General features: G+C 42.4%; 1 protein-coding gene across 2 annotated transcripts in view; it reads left to right on the top strand.

The window, feature by feature from the left end:
• The window catches only part of galnt2 (UDP-N-acetyl-alpha-D-galactosamine:polypeptide N-acetylgalactosaminyltransferase 2), a 61,763-nt gene extending 45,978 nt beyond the window's left edge, over window positions 1-15,785 (top strand). For both annotated transcript variants that reach the window (XM_071533198.1, XM_071533197.1), the window contains 7 exons: window positions 239-342; window positions 1,669-1,795; window positions 4,832-4,924; window positions 6,170-6,253; window positions 6,728-6,854; window positions 7,631-7,750; window positions 8,801-15,785. In XM_071533198.1, the coding sequence (XP_071389299.1) occupies window positions 239-342; window positions 1,669-1,795; window positions 4,832-4,924; window positions 6,170-6,253; window positions 6,728-6,854; window positions 7,631-7,750; window positions 8,801-8,956 (811 nt within the window). In that variant the 3' untranslated portion in view covers window positions 8,957-15,785. The remainder of the gene's footprint in view (window positions 1-238; window positions 343-1,668; window positions 1,796-4,831; window positions 4,925-6,169; window positions 6,254-6,727; window positions 6,855-7,630; window positions 7,751-8,800) is intronic.
• The last annotated feature ends 582 nt before the right edge of the window (window positions 15,786-16,367 follow it).

Here is a 16,367-nt window from a genome sequence, read left to right as displayed (position 1 = left end):
GTAAAACATACACACACACACACACACACACACACACACACTCTTTGGTTACACACAAACTCTCAGACAAAGCCACTTGCACAAGTATATACTCAAAAATTCATACATCGACACATTATTGTTTGCCGTTTGCCACCAACTAATAATCTCACTCTTTTTCTCACTCTGTTTGCCTCACCACTCCCTTTGTCTCTCTCTCTCTTTCTCTCTCTCTCTCTCCCTCTCTCTCTCCCTGCAGGACTCCTATGATAGCGGGAGGTTTATTTGTGATGGATAAGGACTACTTCGAACTGCTGGGAAAGTATGACATGATGATGGACGTATGGGGCGGAGAAAACCTGGGTGAGTAGAACTACAGTGGCATAAATTTAAAGTCCAATAGAATTCCACCAGAGCATAAAGACAGTAGAATCACAGCAGAGCTATAACTTAATAGAATAACGGCAGACTGCGGTAGATTACATTACGACATGATTATGGATGTATGGGGAAAATGGAAAATCTTGGTGAGTAAAATTAACAAAGAATAGCATAGAACTAAGTAGAGAGTGGAAAGCAGAGGGAAGTGGCAGCTAGAGTAGACAGGTTTACCACCTACTGTCAAAATTTACCATCATTACCCTTGTGGCTGATGTGTCACACCCCGACTGCGTCAGCCATTGCTTATGTCACCAATAGAAACAACCCTGAATAGGTGACAGGGCTGTCAGGAGTTTTTCCAGGCGCACTTTAGCCTTTCACCGGCAGAGATCTGGAGGTTCTTTCTTTCATTTATGCGGTGCTGCCTGCTCGCCTTAGCAGTCACACACGGTTATGCTTTTTTGCTCAGAAACCAGTGGTTCCTGCTCACTTGCGAAATCTCCACTCTCCCGTGAGATTTGGCACCAAAATAGCACCACGGATGTGTCTCACGCTGCGATCAACTCATGAGATCATCTGGTGTGCGAGGCCAAGAACATGATAAAGGACAGAAAATCCTTGAGCATTTTGGTGGACATCAGGGCCAGTGAGAATCCGGGTAAAAAAAAGAACAAAGCAGAGTACAACAAGTCTTCTAGAGCGCAGTAAATCTTAGAAAATTACAGTGTTAATGTGATAATGATTAGGGTAAGTATGAGGTGAAAATAATTGTAGGCAAAGAATAGAGCAGATTTGCAATAGTATAATGATATAATAACAGCTGTTTCTCCCTGCTGATTTTCCTTTTAATTCAATGGGAAAATCGTTAAGAGTGAACAGCTGTCAAAATCACCCAGGCTTCTCTTCAGGCTCTGCGTATGATGATTCAGAACTGGACTGACAGTTCAGACAGTTCTGGATTACTTGTACTCATTTTGCCAACGCTGTACTCAATACTGCCGCAGAGAAATTTAGAGCCAAGCGGAGTCACTGCTGAATCCTTGCAGAGTTATCGAAATGCAAAAATGTTGAAAAGAGAAAAGAAAGAGAAAACGTGACAATAAGATATCAACAGACTAATTATGTTTATGGGTTACAGACTTCTTGAAGTCATTGCACAGCAAGACTGCTTGCATACTGCTAACAATAATCAACTGTGATAGTTTTATAGAAACAACTTGTGGAAACAGGAAAAAGACATGATTCTGACCTGTGTGTGTGTGTGTGTGTTTGTGTGTGTGTGTGTGTGTGTGTGTGTGTGTATTTCAGAGATCTCATTCCGTGTGTGGCAGTGCGGCGGCAGTCTAGAGATTATTCCCTGCAGTAGAGTTGGCCATGTCTTCAGAAAACAACACCCATACACCTTTCCTGGGGGCAGTGGGACTGTGTTCGCTAGGTAATGCACACATACATGCAAACACCACTTAACACACATGCATATACACACGGATACATGTGACACACACACGTGACACACGTGATGACCCAGGCTCTGCCTGTTGCACTCATTCATTCATATACTCAAGTTCTACATGTCCAATACTCACATGTCCCGTACCACCATTTGTTTTGTGACCTTAGCCTAAATCCTAGACATTTTGCACTTACCTTAGTGGAATTCAAATTCAAGAAGCTGGCAAGACCATCCTGCACTTCAAAATCGGGACAATTTGGAACAAACAAACACTTTGGATATTAACTTTGGGAACTTGAAAAATGCACCTTGGAAAAGACATTGATGGAATTTCACTTTGATGATTTTCTTCACTCCGCCTCACTCCCCTTGTGACACCCTTCGCACTGAACCATTTCTAATTTCAGGAAAACTATTATCTTGCATTGAATAGTATTGTGTGAATTATTTAATGGGGCTATGTTTTGTTGTTGCTGGAACATGTATTGTTAGTGGTGTGCATGCAATGCGGTTCTCATTGTAGAACGTGTCCTTTATGTTGTTTGACCCTAACTAGGCTCAAGGCCTGACTGGCACCCCAGGCACACTATGGGACACAAACTTAAATAACAGTGTATGGAAAAGACTAAGCCACTTTTACTCGGCGGGCTCCCTAAAAGGCCTAAAAGCCAAGCTAAACTCGGAGAATCAAACCAGTGTTTAATGATTATTGTACCAGGAATCAGCAGATAAACACACAGGGCAAAATGGCTTCGGAGCTAGAAAGAATGCTTTTGAAGAATATGGAGGATCTGTCTTTGGATGTGCTGCCCTCCAGAGGTCAGGGGGAACAGGACAACACAACCACTGAACATCAGCAATGGGGAAGACATGATGCATTACTAGACATGGATCTATGCAATGAACCACCCATTCTCCAACCACCAGTGACCATCCCTGGAAACAAGCCCAACAAACCCTTATAACACTGATTAAGAATTTATGGGAGGACCAACAAACTTTATTATAGCTCCTCACAGCCTTCCTCACATGATTATGCAGATGTTTTGGAATAAGGAGTGAGAATCCAGGTTCAGGGTGTCCAAGCGAGCATCCGAGATTTTGCTTACATTACAGATTACTCAAAAATGTTCATCCTCAGCTTGCCAGTCAATTAGTGGAGTGTACAGTGGAGTTTCCACTGTAAGTGCCCTGGTTTGGCGGGGCCAGCATCTGCAGAGCAGCTGGGAGAAGCAGTTACAACAGGAGCAAAAGAAAAAGCATTCCTTCCCCAACCAATAAAAAATTGATAACAATCCTCCTCCTCCTCAAACTGCTGCAAAGCCTCCTCAAGCCTTCTGTTGGCATTGCAAAGGCAATCACCCACGCACCTCATGTCCTCCTGAGGCATCCAATAAAAACAAGTTCATCAAAGTGGCACAGAAAAACCCAACACCCACCCAGTCAACCTACAGTCCACACTCCTCTGTTGTACCTCTGTTGATTGGTCCTCTGGAAGGCAAGGCAATCCAGGACACATCAAACAGAAGACCTCAAACGTAGTAAACGTGGCAAAAAAAAAAGTGGCTAAATGGATGGTAACAAATTAGTCTGTCCAGAAAAAAAGAAAAAGTTCAACTGGGTTAAACTTTCTGTCTGTCGAAACGGATGGAATTCTAATAGAGACAGGATGCATCATCAGCCCAATGGGCAGCTCTGATTGAAAATTAATTGAAGTGAACGTACACGGACGGATCAGTGTGGCTGCCCCCTAAGGCAGGCTGGCATCACATGTTTGTTCCCAAGTTCTCCCAGATTAAAGAACCACTTAATTCACTCAAAAGGAAGGGAATGAAGTTCAGGTGGACCTTGGATTGTCAAACCGCTTTTGACACCTTGAAAGAGCATCTGGTGTCACCTCCCATCTTGGGACATCCAGCTTTCGAGCTGCCTTCCATGCCAGTGATGATGGTTTTGGGCTGGTGCTTGTCCAGCAAACTGGCCTTGGATCTTAAGTCCTGGCATATGCCAGCAGAAGCCTCAATAAAGCAGAACAGAACTACCACCAAACAGGAGTGTTTGGCAGTGGTTTTGGCAATTGAAAAGTAGAGGGAGATTCTTCACTGTGGTTATGGATCATTCCTCACTGGTCTTCAAGAAGTCTTCAGCACGTGCCTCGCTCGGTGGGTTCTTTGTTTGCAAGAATTCAGTTTTGCTGTAAGGAAATACAAAGCTGTACCCGATACTTTGTCCTGAGTCCCTGGTGAAACAACGTAAGGCAGTTTTCCCCAAACTTCCCTCAAACTTCCCTCAAAAAAGAGAACCAAAAAGACCTATAGTACCTGTCTCTGAGGCAATATGGAAGGCTCAACAGGAAGACACACCGGTACAAGAGTGCTACGGGTCAGAAATTGGCACATGTTTTTAACAGTAGTGTGTTATAAATCATCATCATTCGTCAGAAAAATGGAGATTTGACTAAATGTCTTTGGACATCATGTCAACACTTTGTTTTGCCTGGCAGCACACAATGTTGACCAGTACAGTGACTGGAAAGATCAACACACATACACAGACACATTTGTCTTTCCAACATGTAGAAGTCTGCCCTCTTGTGGTTGTGTAGATGTATTAAAAATTGAGCAACAGCAACCGAGTGCGTGCGTGCGTGCGTGCGTGCGTGCGTGCGTGTGTGTGTGTGTGTGTGTGTGTGTGTGGGTTCAGTGCTTCCTGAAATGTCTGAGAAACCGCTGTCTTGCAGCCACCACACGCACACACACACACACACACACACACACACACATACACCGAGTAACACACACAGCGTGTCCAGTGTGGAGATGACTAGTGTTGTCTGGAGCCGGCTCCCATGGAACACTGCTACACTGTCTGCCACATTCCTCTATCATTAATCTATTTCCCTGTCTGTCTCTCTCTCTGTCTCCCTCTGTCTCCCTCCTCTCACTCTGCGTCTCTTTATTTTCCCATTTTCCCTCATTCCCATCTTTACCCCTCCTGCCCTTCTCACCCCTCTCTCAGGAACACAAGGAGAGCAGCAGAGGTATGGATGGATGAGTTTAAAAACTTCTACTACGCTGCTGTCCCCTCAGCTAGAAACGTCCCCTACGGCAAGTAAGTACACTTAAGGATGAGCTCTGCAGGAAGTGGATAAAATAACATAACTAAAATGGAAAATTACAAAAGCAGCTAGGGGCAAGTTATATTTAGCAGAATGCCAATTAGCAGCGTGTCTGTTTTAAAGGAGGTCTGACATTTACCACTTGCATATGTGAATTTTCAAAGCGACATGAGGCAATTAACATAGCTCCAAAGAGGTCTAAATAGCCAATGCCTGAATTGCATAAGACAATTTATTTCATGTGGTGAGGGGAACAGTCTTGGAAACCATATGCCGAAGCATAGGAATATGCCAAACAAGGACAATCTACATTGGCAAAGAGGAACAGTGATCACAAGCTCACTGACAGGTATAGATGGATATTTAACAGGATAGTTAAATACCTCAAAAGTGCAGCCTCAGAAATTACCACAGTATTGAATCAACACCTCTGCAAGGTCTCAACAAAAACTGTACATCATGAGTTTCACTAGCCCACTTGTATCCAAGTGGACCTTACACCATAATCTGGTGTACAAAGCACAACTCTGGACCTCTGGGCAATGGAAAAAAGTTATATGGTCTGAGAGTCGTCTTTTACCTTTTTTCCTTCATCCGAATGGGTTTTATGTTTGGAGTAAGCCAAAACATATCTTCAACACACAATGTATGTTGCCAACAGTTACACATGGTGGTAGATCTGTAATGGTATCAGCAACCATGTCATGGTCTTTATGGGAATTAGATTTCCAGCCCCTTCAACCCTCACAGAAATAGAGACTTTTCCTCTTGATGAATGGTCTAATATCCCATTAAACACAGTTCAACACTTGAATGGCTGCAAACTAAGGAGGATTGAAGCTGTTCTGAAGGCAAAGGGTCGCCCTCCTTTTATTATGTACTTGATATCCATGTATTATTAGGTGTTTCTGTTATTTTGTCCATCTTATGTGCATGCTGGTTTCATGCCCTCCCATCTCTTCTACTACAGGTACTCTCACATACAATATAGTTAGACTAAGCTGTGATACTAATCATCTGGCCTTAGAGAAACCCTTGCTATCTCTCTCCGGTGAAAGCCTAAGGAGTAGTTATTTTCCCTAAAGGAAGAGCCCTCAGATATGCCCTAGGTATCTAGCCTCCCTGCCCTTACAGCATGGCTGCATAAGGATATAATTCAATGAATTCTTTGAGAAGTCCATGTGATCTCACCTCTTACTTTTCTCGGCCTCTTGCTATCTCTCTGTTCTCTCTTTCAGTATCCAGAGTCGTTTGGAGATGAAGAAGAGATTAGGCTGTAAACCATTCAAGTGGTACTTAGAGAATGTCTACCCCGAACTACGGTAAGAAAATAATATGAGAGCATATGATATGCTATGATAGGATATATGGTATGACATAATATGTAATCTTATGTAATACGATTTAAAATGCTATCTAGGAAAACCTTACACCTGAATTGTAGTAGGAGTATTAGCAGAACTTGGTTTCTGGGGTTAAGACCCAAGATGGTTCACAGGCTTCTGGTTCCCAGCTTGACGGGGTAACTGTACGATTTCATGGGCCGGGGTGCTAGTGTGACGGACTTTGTTTTGGGTGCTGGGCTTTGGTATTATGTAATTTAATAAGCCACTCAAATTGGTGTAGAGACAGTAATGAGTAACCCTTAGTTCAGTTTTGTCTCCAACACATGATTTACATTTTTATATAATATAAATGTTTCATATAAATAAAAAAGTGGAAGCATCTTTAAAAATGTGATGCATGAATGATATACTATACAATTTAATTACAATCCTGTATGTGTGTGTGTTTAGGGTCCCAGATCATCAAGACATAGCGTTTGGAGCCTTGCAGCAGGGAGGGAACTGTCTGGACACCCTCGGTCATTTTGCTGATGGGGTGGTGGGCGTTTACGAATGCCACAACGCTGGCGGCAACCAGGTAGCATTACCACGACGACACATACAGGTCAGCCAATGAAATCCCTGCTCTAGAGACACCTGGGTGGGAGGTGGCACATCTGGTGTGGCGGCAGGTGGTATGTCAAAGGAAAATACCAATGTGGAAAAAACACCAACTTTAATGACACCTCTACTTAATAAAACCATTCAGCTGTGTTAGATTAGATGTTGCACACAGTGTGAAATTTACAGAAACATTGCAGTAAGTAAAAAAAAAAAGTGCATGTTGCTTGCCTATAGGTCAGTCCATGTTGCTTTACAGACTGTTCAGTATCTCTAGCTCTACAATTGGCACATTCAACAGTAGGCTGACCGTTTTTAGCCCAACATATTGACCTCTGGTCCAATGTTAGCCATATATACTGTAGCCTGAACTAATATCTTCTTCTAGGAAAGATCCATTTGGTGTCTGCAGGTCTTGAAATAGTTTAGTCCTGAAATAGAATAGTGTTGAGTTTGGTTGCCTAAATTTGAGGCCTTAAAAGTCCTTGAATACTGTACGTACGGGTATTATACATATGCTGAGTTTTAACCCAGCATAATACGTTTAGTTTACATTTCCCCCACTCATTTTGCAATGCATACCATATATAGTTAGACCTTTTAACATTTATTTTAACATTCATTTTTCTTCTTGAAATTACTTGCAGACACCCTCGTACACTTGTGCGGGCATACTTGTGTGTCTGTGAATGTATGAAAGTGTGTCCAAACATGTTTATGCTAATGTGTGTACATATACATATTCTCGTAAAGGAATGGGCCCTGACCAAGGATAAGTCTGTTAAACACATGGACCTGTGTCTGACTGTGGTGGACAGAACAGCTGGCTCCCTCATCAAACTACAGGGCTGCAGAGAGAACGATAGCAGACAGGTAAACACACACAGTCGCACGGTTAGACTGGTATATCAGCCCATATTGGGCTTTTATTAGATACCTGATATCGGCCGCTCAGTGTTGTCCACCTCCGATATGATGGAGGTTTTTCCCTGACCACAGCTACATAAAAACAAAGCTACTGTAATAGGTGCAAGGAAATTTTATTTTCTTTGCACATTTTATTTTTTCATGTAATTGTTCAGCAGGTTTTATGTAAATAAATTCTTCTTTTAAAGGCAGCAATATAACCCAGAGTTCCCTCTACTACGATTGAATTGGTGGGATATGTCACCCTACCATTAAGATCTGCTAACCCCACAAGACTTTCTTCTGTATTGTCTTCAATGGACTGTTTCAGTGTCACTGAATAATGTCACACTGAATAATTGTCATTTTTTGGCATAAATTGTTAAATTTAAAGTTATTGAATGTCAGCACAAAATATCGACTATCAGCAGCTTCAATATAAATTGGCCTTTAAAAACTTGTATCGGTCAAACCCTAGTAGACACACTAATGCACAGACGCACACTGAAACATGAGACATGCACATGCACAGAAACACGCAAAGACACTCTCACACATGCACTGCTGCCAGCTGGATCACTGGTGGAACAACAGGGATGTAGAGGGAGTGATGGTTGATATTTAAAACGCAGAGACACACGTCAACCAGAGACACACACCTGTGTGGGAAGTTGTTTGACTTCTGTATTGTGTTTATTATACATCAGTGTGTCCTCCTCCACTCTCTCTATAAATGGGAGCAAATACACGCACGCACAAGTACACACACACACACACACACACACACACACACACACAGTAAACACATCTCTAAACAAAGATGTACTGTGGATACTAATCAGCAGGATGTTATGGCTGTCATCTATAAATAAGAGCAAATGGCAAATAAACACACGCACACACACACACCAGTAAATACATATGTATTTATTGCATAACTGCATATGTATTCATTGCATAGTTCTGCACACTGCATATTACGTTTTTGTAATTCTATCCTTGTCTCCTTCTGTCCAGAAATGGGAGCAGATTGAGTCGAACTCAAAGCTCCGTCACGTGGGCAGTAACCTCTGCCTGGACAGCCGCAGTGCCAGGATGGGTGGGCTCACTGTGGAGGTCTGCAGCCCCAGCCTCAACCAGCAGTGGAAATTCACCCTCAATTTACAATCATAGGGGGCGCTAGAATCCCTGGGAGAAATGGATACAGACACCGATAGATCCTGACAGACAGACAGACAAAAAGATGTATTCAGACACAGGGAGAAAGATAAACTTGATGGATAAATGGGTCTTTCTTCTTCCTCCTCCTCCTGTTCCTCAGTTTCCTCCTCCAACTGGAGGTGCAGCCAATTATGTCCAGAACCCCCCCCCCCCCTCCCCTCTCCAACAAAGAGCCACACCCACCAGGGGGAGGGGCTTGTAGACCTTACTGGAGGAAACAGGAAGCTGACTATTCGGAGGACGGATGGTGATAGTGATGATCATGATGATGATAATAGTGATGAAGAGGCTTTCCATCCAAACCACATACCTCAGTGTTTTCATTGATGGTTCCAGAAGCAAATGATAAGTGATTTTTTTTTTCTTTACTTTTATCAATGCTGTTGAAACAGAATGGAACTCTGTTCGATGTTTTTACTTTGTAATTGTTTTGTTTTCATACTTCTATTTTTTATTTCTTGCTGTTAATTCTCCATGGAGGTTCACAGAAGCATTTTCTTTTCCTTAACGGTTGTGTACTTTGTTGTTGGTGGTGTTGTTACTCCTCTCCGGTGCTCTCTCTTGTTTTTTTGGAATACAAACACCGTTTTCCCCACCAAGCCAGTGGCTGTAATGGCGGACAGAGGTATCAGGCTGTGGTTTCGGTGACGTTTGGTTGTAGTTTGATTTAAATTTAATTTGGCTCTGCTGATGTGAAGGGAGGAAACGGACTCAATGCACCGAGCTCTTCCACCGACGCAGCGCTCTGGCCCGAGCAGCATCGGACAAGAAAAGACAGACGAGACGGAGAGAAGAACACTGTGTTGTGCTTATTTTTTTTCTACAGTTTTTCTTGGTGTGTCTGAGGGCCTTGCTTTAGGGAGAGGGGAGGGGGAGGGGAGGAGCTTCACGTTGTGAGTGGAGCCTGACACAGAAATGGAATTCCTGAAACCAGGCAGCGTCTTGAAGCCCGGCGAGAGGATTTACCGTTTGTCTTGAGGCTGAAGCACTGGCTGCTGCAGCATCCTCACTTCCTCACCATTATGTCTCTTAAAGGAACAATACACAGTCTTTCTCACAATCTTTTTTTTTTTTTTTGTCAAAAAACTGAACCATGTCCAAATGTAATATTGTTGTTTCTCTTTTCCATACAGATGTCAAAAGGATGTTTTGTGTTCCAGCTATACTGTAGAATAACCAAGCGACTAGAAGAGTAGAAGTGTTTCTTTACATGCTCTCTGGCTGCTCTGACTGCTCCCTAAGGAGTGATGGAGTATACAAGTCTTCACTCCCTGCACAGATCATTTCTTCACCTGTATCTGTATTGCCCTTGCAGGATGCCCTCTGTCTAATAATCACACACAAACTGTCATGGATTTAGTGACTATTTATGTAGGCAATGTTGCAGTCTGAGTGCCATGCTCCTTCTGTAGCACTACCAGGTGTTGGCTGCATATAGGTAACAGTGACATTTGTAGTATCACCAAACTGAGATGCCCAACATTTTAAAGATCAGCTGCCATAGACTTGGATACTTGGCAAAGACCATGGAGCAGCATTCAGCAGGATGTTACAGCTGCTCTTCCAGTAAGATCTCTGCACATCATTGTTGCCCCACATTCATTGCCATTTGGTGGGGTGAGCGAGCCTTTAGATGATGCTCCATTAAAGCCAATACTAATAAAATTATTTTAGCCAGAGTAGACCACCCTACCTGCTCTAGTATGGTAATGGTAGGAAAACACCATTGTTCATATTTGGCAAACTTCAAGGCGTGCTGATAGGTTAGGTCCTTGAGAAAATCCCATTGGACCTTTTATTCATAGAGACCTCTTCTGGTCCTGAGATTTGCCACTGGACACAGTAAAACCTTGCTTATTACAGCCCAGGAACAGAGGTTGTACAGAGTAAAATGCTCCAGAAGTCTAGATTATATTCAAACACCAGACCAAAGTTAACCTGTTGTATGAAATGTGCATGCACATGCATTTTGAAATGCTCTGTACAAATTATTTTGCAGTGAACTCCTCCTAGCTGCATGCATCACAAAGAAGTTCCACAATTGCACTCAATCAGTAATCTTTTGCATCAACATATTTTTTCTTCATGATGCCTGTTTGGTAGATCCATCAGTTTAGAGGTCTGAGATTGGGATAAACAAGGTTTTACTGTTCCCACTGACTCTATTTCTACTGGAGGTGCACAGATTTTTAATTATCACACAAGCAGGACTGCTCAATTTTGAGCATTTAATGATACAGAGTACAAATATGACAACTTTTCTTGACATTGACTATTTTGGCTAGCTACTTCATTCAATGGAAAATACTCCCATTTATTTTTGGTAATGTAAATATCTAACAGTGATTTCAGTATCATCAAATAGCATTGTGCTACTTTAGTTTCTTGATATCGGATGGCTTTACTGATACCAAGTACCTTTTGCCTAATGTGTATCATATGCACCACTGGTCTCTACCTACCATTCCTGGGCTTTGTCACACGCTGTACTGTTACCAGGGAGAATTCAGTTGCAGCCATTTATGAGTTATCATAGCAGTAGTTTGGAAAATTGATTTTGATGGTATTTGGAGCAACACATCACTTGGCAGCTTCAAGGCAACTATATTACACAAAGTAACTCTGAACTCATATAGAACAGAAATCGCCTAAGAATCACATCTCTGCGTTTTCCTTGATTATTCCAGAAAGAGGTTGCAGCCACAAGTGTTCTTGAAATGTAGAGTATTCTCTCCCTTCCTCTCTCCCACATACACTCTCACATCTTTACTTGTTGATAATTCTTCCATAGAATGTTTTTTTAGTGAGCTACCGTAACTGACAAAGACAGCTGGCCATGTTTGTTCTGTCTGATACTTAGCTTCCCTCTGTTCCCTGTTTTCTGTCATTTTGTTCCTTGTACCTGATGTTTGCCTTGTTTTATACATCCACCCAGCTGGAGGCAGAGTGAATGGAGTTGAAAAGGTTGGTTGAATTTGCACCTGGTAGAAATGCCTATCCTGCGACTTGATAGGTTGCTTCGTTCTCTGTCATGCTGGCAGGCACAGGAGCCGTGGGTATGAGGCTGGAGTGAGACTCAAACATAGGAGGGGAGTTTTGTGTTGCCATGGTGACTAGACTTGGGTCCAAATCAGGTTTTGGGGGTCAGTTCACTTTCATGTTAATCAGGAGGTGGATTTACTGTTGAAGTTTAAATAGTGAAAAAGGTTTTTGTCATTCTGTTCAGAAATTACAAAAGAAAAATGCTACTTATTTTTTTTTCTTAATTTCTAAAGAATATTGTCATTAGTAAATTGATTGTTTCTAGTACAGTAGTTGATGAGTTGAATGGATTGAAGTTGCAAGTGAATTGTCCTCAACTGTGTGACCAAACAGTCTCTGCAGTCACTCTGCTGGAGCACACTGGCACTGACGGCAGGTTACAACAATGATACAGTGAGTCTGTTATAACCTTCCACTGAAATTATTTCAATGGACCAAGTTCATAAAGATGGCTGTCTCCTGATTGACATAATTTCCCCTGGCCCACTATGTGGTGCAGCACACACTCAGTTCTTCAAACTGGCAAGTGCAATCAAAATATATAAATAAAACAAAAAAAATTGATTTTGCATGCTTTTCACTGTGGGGTAAATATTGACGTTAACCAGAAGGTTGCCATCTTTACACACATGGTGTATTCTAGATCAGCACTTCTCAGCTGGTTTTGCATTTGGAACCAGGAAACTGTCCGGGCCCATCGGTGTATACATCATGATCGTTCACAGGGCAGGTCTTCATTCATAAGTAGGGCCCAAATGTGGTGTTTTGACTGACGTCCTGGGATTTCCTGGGACGGTTTCGGTGCATTTAGTTCCAAGGTAAATGCTTACTACTTCACATCCCCGTCCTGTGTATGAAAGGAGAGTGTTGTGTCCAGATCTGTGAATGGGCTAGTTATATAAAGATGGCAGCCTCCTGGTTTGACATCATTTGGTTCTACCGACCCATCCCATAGTGCAACATGCACACAGCATTTTTGAAGTTCCCCAAAAAGATGTCATCAAATGTTAATGCTCAGGTGCTCTCCACTGTGGGATGGGTAAGGCCCTCAAACCAGGAGGACTCCATTATAAAAACATCTGGTCTAATAAGGGTGACATATGGCTGTTTCTCAGTGGTGTATAGCATCCTAGCATCTAGTGAGACGCTTCCCGACAAGTGACAGCTTGAAAAACATTGCAACACACCAACAAGAAAAGGGGACCCGAGGTAGCAAACGCTTGATTCTTGACGCTCCACCAGAGAGGGTCAGTGTTTTTATTCACTTAGTTCGTCTTTGTCTTGGTTTTTGTTTGTGCTGCCAGCAAAGCTGTTTGTACTGTCCTTCCCCCCCTTGCTGCCTTTCTTCGCCTTCCCTCATTGACTTCTGCTAGGTGAAATGAAGGAAGCACTGGAGATTGAACACAGCAGGGGCATACTCTATTGCCCTTAGTAACCTCCACTACTGGGCCTAACAGGTCTAGCCATGACTTACTCATTATTAGCCTGGTTTATACCACAGGGCCAAACAGGGCTTGCCTGGGCTTCCTTATTAGTCTGATTTTTACCACAGGGGTTAACATTGTTAGCCCAGGCTTCCTCACTATACTGTTGTCCCATACAGGGCCAAACAGGGCTAGTTAGGGCTTTTTCTCATTTGCTTGATTTCCACTACAGGGCCAAACAATGCTAGCCAGGACTTGCTCCCTATCCAATATTGTTTACTTTCAACAAAGGAATGCCAATGGCTTAGTAATTAATTGCAGCCAAAAATATTACGTGGTTCTGTTTTTTTCCAGCTTGCTGCCAGCAAAGTTTATTTGCCAACTGGCCATAGTTTCAAATGATCCAGCACTTCTTTCAGTCCTGGGTTAGCAAAATGTTTATTTGGCCGTGGCAAGCTGAACCACACTGGAAAAGGGTCTAATTACAACACAGAACAGGCATGAGAACCTGCACAGAACTGACTGACCATGGCAATACTGTCTGCAACAATGGTTGCAAACTAGTCTTATTCTTGTGAAGATGAAAAGTTTGCTATTTTATTTTATATTATTTTTATGAGATATGGAGAGAAAATAACAATCATTAAAACACATCCTGTAGTCCAGCACCTCATTTTAATTGGATGATGAAATGTTTACATCTCTAGCACAATGTGCCAAAGTTCCTTCCTGTCTTTTCTCTACGAGGAAGAACGAGAAGGGGGGAAATGTTTGTGGAAGTGCAGTTTGAATGGCAGAGAATTGATTGACCATGATGAAATGATCCCCTTCTCATTGTTCCTCCTAGTCTCTTCTCTGTCTGTAGGACGGACCAGGGGGAAGACTGCTCCTAGACGCTGATCTGGTGTCAGTTTTACAGTGGACCAGGTGCATAAAGTTGGCAGCATCCTGGTTCGACGTCATTACATTTTTGACAAAGATCCCACAGTGCAAAGAATCCAGACATTAACGTCTGCAAACAAACTGTGTGTGTATGTTGCACTGTGGGAATGGCTGGTCATACAAAGGCAGGTAGAATGATCAAGAAGTCAATCCATTAGACGGCCATCTTTATCAGCGTTAAGGAAGGCGGGGGGCGGAGAAACTGAACATCAGTCGGTGATCGAAAGCAACTTCCCCACTGAGCCAATAGGATCCATCCTTACTGTGTTTTGGAGGGGGACAAGCAATGGTGTATTTGATGGATTTTAACAAGAGGGGCGGTGAAAAGGTCAAGCATCGCATTCTCTCAGCTTCTCCCTAAAACAAAGGAGAAGGATTTTGTCATGACTTGTGCTAACAAGAGGGACGTCATCCCCTCTCACCCCTCCTCTAATCCCCTCCTTGGGATAAAGTAACAGAGTCGCCCTCTCTGAGATGTGAAAAACCCTGGTTTAAGACACCCGGCTCAGGACTGCTTAAGCTCAAATCTCCCTCTTTTGCTACTGAGGGACGCCTCTTAGCAAACTGGTGGATATTTGAGTTGGGGCACAGGAGGCTATAGGGGCTACATGCACATAGACAATATGTAAGGCCCATCACTACTAATAACAGATAACCAACAATGAATTAGTAATCAGAAGGAAATGATCCAACAGTGATGTGGGATATGAACTAACGGGTAATAATGTTGTGTTTTCTAAGAGGAATGTGGCTTAACTAAATGACAATGGTGTTAAAATTAGGAGGTGAGTGGTGTGGCACGAGGGGTAACACATGTAAAAGTGTATATGTTTGTATATACCTACGTCAGTGTGTGTACAGTATGTACATATATACACAGTGTACTCAACCGCGGTTCCTAGTTTTGTTGTCGGACTGTACAGCGCTTCTAACTGTTCTCTGTTTTATAGATACTGCAGAAATTCAACTTTGAATGAGGAGAAATGATTAACTTAAATAAATGCATTTATATATAAACTAAACGGTGTGAAGCCTTTTTTTGTCTGCTTCAGTGGCTGATTGTGCAAAAACATGCTAAATACACAAGTACACACAAACATACAGACAGTGACATTATGGCAAGCCGGTTGCAGTTTTCACGGTGGTGCCGCCCTGAAGCTTGACCACTCTGTGTAAAAACCTCTTGAGATCTTCCTCCTGCTCTATGCTACTTTAATATTAATGATGTCAGTCAGTAGTCCATTAGTTAATGGGATGGTAGAGAGGTAAACCAATAAGTTTTGAGATTGTTTGCACTGGCTTTCTCATCCATGTGATAGTGTGGCAGCTAAATGTGGATTTTACATGTATTTTGAGGCTGTAATATTTGTAAAGACTGGAATAAAACATGCCTGTATTTTTAGTTATGACTATAAGGTTGTTTTTTAAGTCAAGCAATCACCAATCACCCACTGATCTATGCTGTGGTACACTGGGCACTTTTTTGGGCAACATGTTGCTCACAGACCCAACACTCTTGCATTAATTACATGGCAACATACTGTGGTCCTGATAAATCAGATTGTATGTTTGTCTCTAATATCTCACCTTAATTTCTGGTGGCCAAAGAGCTGCTACACTTCAAGGCAATATACAGTACACAGTAAACCTGCTCATCTATATTGCCTCAAAATGTTGCCTGTGTAGTTGTATTCTTTGGCAATTGGAAAAGAGAGCCATGGCTTAATAAAGACTCGTTTTGTTTTTTGGTGATTCCTCAGCAGGTTTTATGTCCCGCCACCCTGGTACATGGTATGTGGGACATGATGTCATGATGGTGGCGTCTGCTTATGTGTCTATCAGCGTGTCTGTCTGAGTGTAGGCCTAACGACACATTCTTGTGAACACAAAACCTCAAGAGCAATACATGATAGAAACTTCATACTTACACCACAGGTTCACCCTATAGAGTAAAT

Source organism: Centroberyx affinis, unplaced genomic scaffold (genome assembly GCF_046629955.1).
Source record: "Centroberyx affinis isolate AG114_WGS23_722 - 3 ecotype Tasmania unplaced genomic scaffold, CSIRO-AGI_Caff_v1 ptg002338l_1, whole genome shotgun sequence".
Taxonomy (NCBI): Eukaryota; Metazoa; Chordata; class Actinopteri; order Beryciformes; family Berycidae; genus Centroberyx; species Centroberyx affinis.
This window is presented reverse-complemented; position numbering and strand designations above follow the sequence as displayed.